General features: G+C 42.9%; 1 protein-coding gene across 1 annotated transcript; it reads left to right on the plus strand.

Annotated features, from left to right (window-relative positions):
* Positions 1 to 29: 29 nt before the first annotated feature.
* Positions 30 to 1,710, plus strand: LOC121963986 (DIS3-like exonuclease 1; the record flags this gene model as incomplete). The annotated part of the gene is made up of 3 exons (XM_042514220.1): positions 30 to 163; positions 1,270 to 1,437; positions 1,632 to 1,710. Coding segments are annotated over exons 1-3 (334 nt in total), but the record flags the coding sequence as incomplete, so codon positions are not given.
* Between the last annotated feature and the right edge of the window lie 32 nt (positions 1,711 to 1,742).

A 1,742-nucleotide genomic window follows, 5' to 3' on the forward strand; every position in this document is an offset into this window, starting at 1 on the left:
TGTGTGTGTGTGTGTGTGTGTGTGGAGGTGTGTGTACTCTGCAGCAGTGTGGTACTATCACCACCTGGCAGCTGTGATGGACGTGGTGATGATCACAGAGGACGAGGACGCCATCGCTCAGTACAGCAGCCTTAACTCTGGAGTCTACGTCATCTCCGTGCAGGTACGTCACTCACCTGCACGGTCGTCTCCGTCCAGGTGCATCATGTCCACGCCTGCACGGTCGTCTCCGTCCAGGTGCATCATGTCCACGCCTGCACGTCACCGTTCACATCATGAGGAGACTCGTCCCCTGCGCAGCTGCAGGGACGTCCAGCAGTCTGTGGACAATGAGACAGTTAGTTGTTGGATGTGAAGCAGCTGTGAGGTTAACCCTGTCAAACCTGAGCAAATTAGCTTTTTCAAATGTATTTATTCATTCATTCATTCACTCTCTAAAATCTGAGCAAATTTGTTTCATTTCCTTCAAAAACACGGGAGAATGCATCAGGCTTTACTTTTTCTGGTCAACTATATAGTATGCCTTTAATATTTGACTTCTTTTTTTCTTTAAAAATCTAAGTGATTTTATTTATTTTTTCACCTTAATACAAAATATAGCATATAACATAAAATGTGCAAAATCAGTGTTTCATAAAAACAGGAGGGGGGGAGTAGAAGTGGGGAATAACAAAAATACGAAAATAAACGATATAAATAAAATCTGAATAATTTTGAATAGAAATATGTAAGTGCTTCAAGTCAAAATACGTACTTAAATAATTAAAACACACTTGTAGTAAAACCATGAAGTTATAAGTACTTCAAGTATCAAACCATTAAAAAACGTGTGGGTTTAGATAACGGGAAACACATCGACATCACACCGGCTTTAAACTGCAAAATACATAAATGAATTACAAAAAAAGCTGCAAAAATAAATGAAATAATTAAGAGAATTACAAAATACCCTGCAAAAATAAAATTACAAAAAAGCTGCAAAATTAGAGAATTACAGAAAACTGCAAAATTAAATAAAATCACAAAACTCTGCAAAAATAAATAAGAGAATTACCCAAAAAAACTACACAACTAAATTTTAAAAAATTACCCAAAAAAGCTACAAAAATTAATACAACAATTACAAAAAAGAAGAAAAAAAGCTGCAGCATACAATTGTCGATTTACTGTGAAGCTTCAGAGTTCGTACCTGACGGTGAAGAGCTTCACCCCTCACAGCAGCTGTTGACCTCTGACCTCTGCGCTCCGTGTGTGTCTCTTTATTTGAAGGATTATCTGCAGAACTTCTGGCCGGAGCTGCAGGCGGCGCACGAGCTGTACGGCTCCGTCTCTCAGGCTCTGCAGGAGAAGGAGAGCGAGGGGACGGAGCGGGAGTACAGCGAACATCTTCCCGCCGACGTGCTGGAGGCCGGGATCAAGTCTGGACGATACATCCAGGTACACGACAAGGCCTCCCGCCGCCGTCTCGTCTCACACCTCTGTCAGAAAGTACTTTCGGAGGTGATGGGTCACGGAGGCAGCGGAAGAAAGGAGGAATGTCTCACGCGTCGTCTCTGAACAGTCCAGGTTTTTCCAGGTTTTCCAGGACCGTGGGACGGCCTTTATTTGTGTCTTTGTGTTCTGTTTATCAGGGAACTCTGAATGTCAGCAAACACCGAGCGCACGGCGAAGCCACCGTCACGACGGACGCTCTGTCCTCGAAGAACTCAGGTGACACGAGACAACAAACAACACAACAAACA

This window comes from Plectropomus leopardus, unplaced genomic scaffold, assembly GCF_008729295.1.
Source record: "Plectropomus leopardus isolate mb unplaced genomic scaffold, YSFRI_Pleo_2.0 unplaced_scaffold1352, whole genome shotgun sequence".
Lineage (NCBI taxonomy): Eukaryota > Metazoa > Chordata > Actinopteri > Perciformes > Serranidae > Plectropomus > Plectropomus leopardus.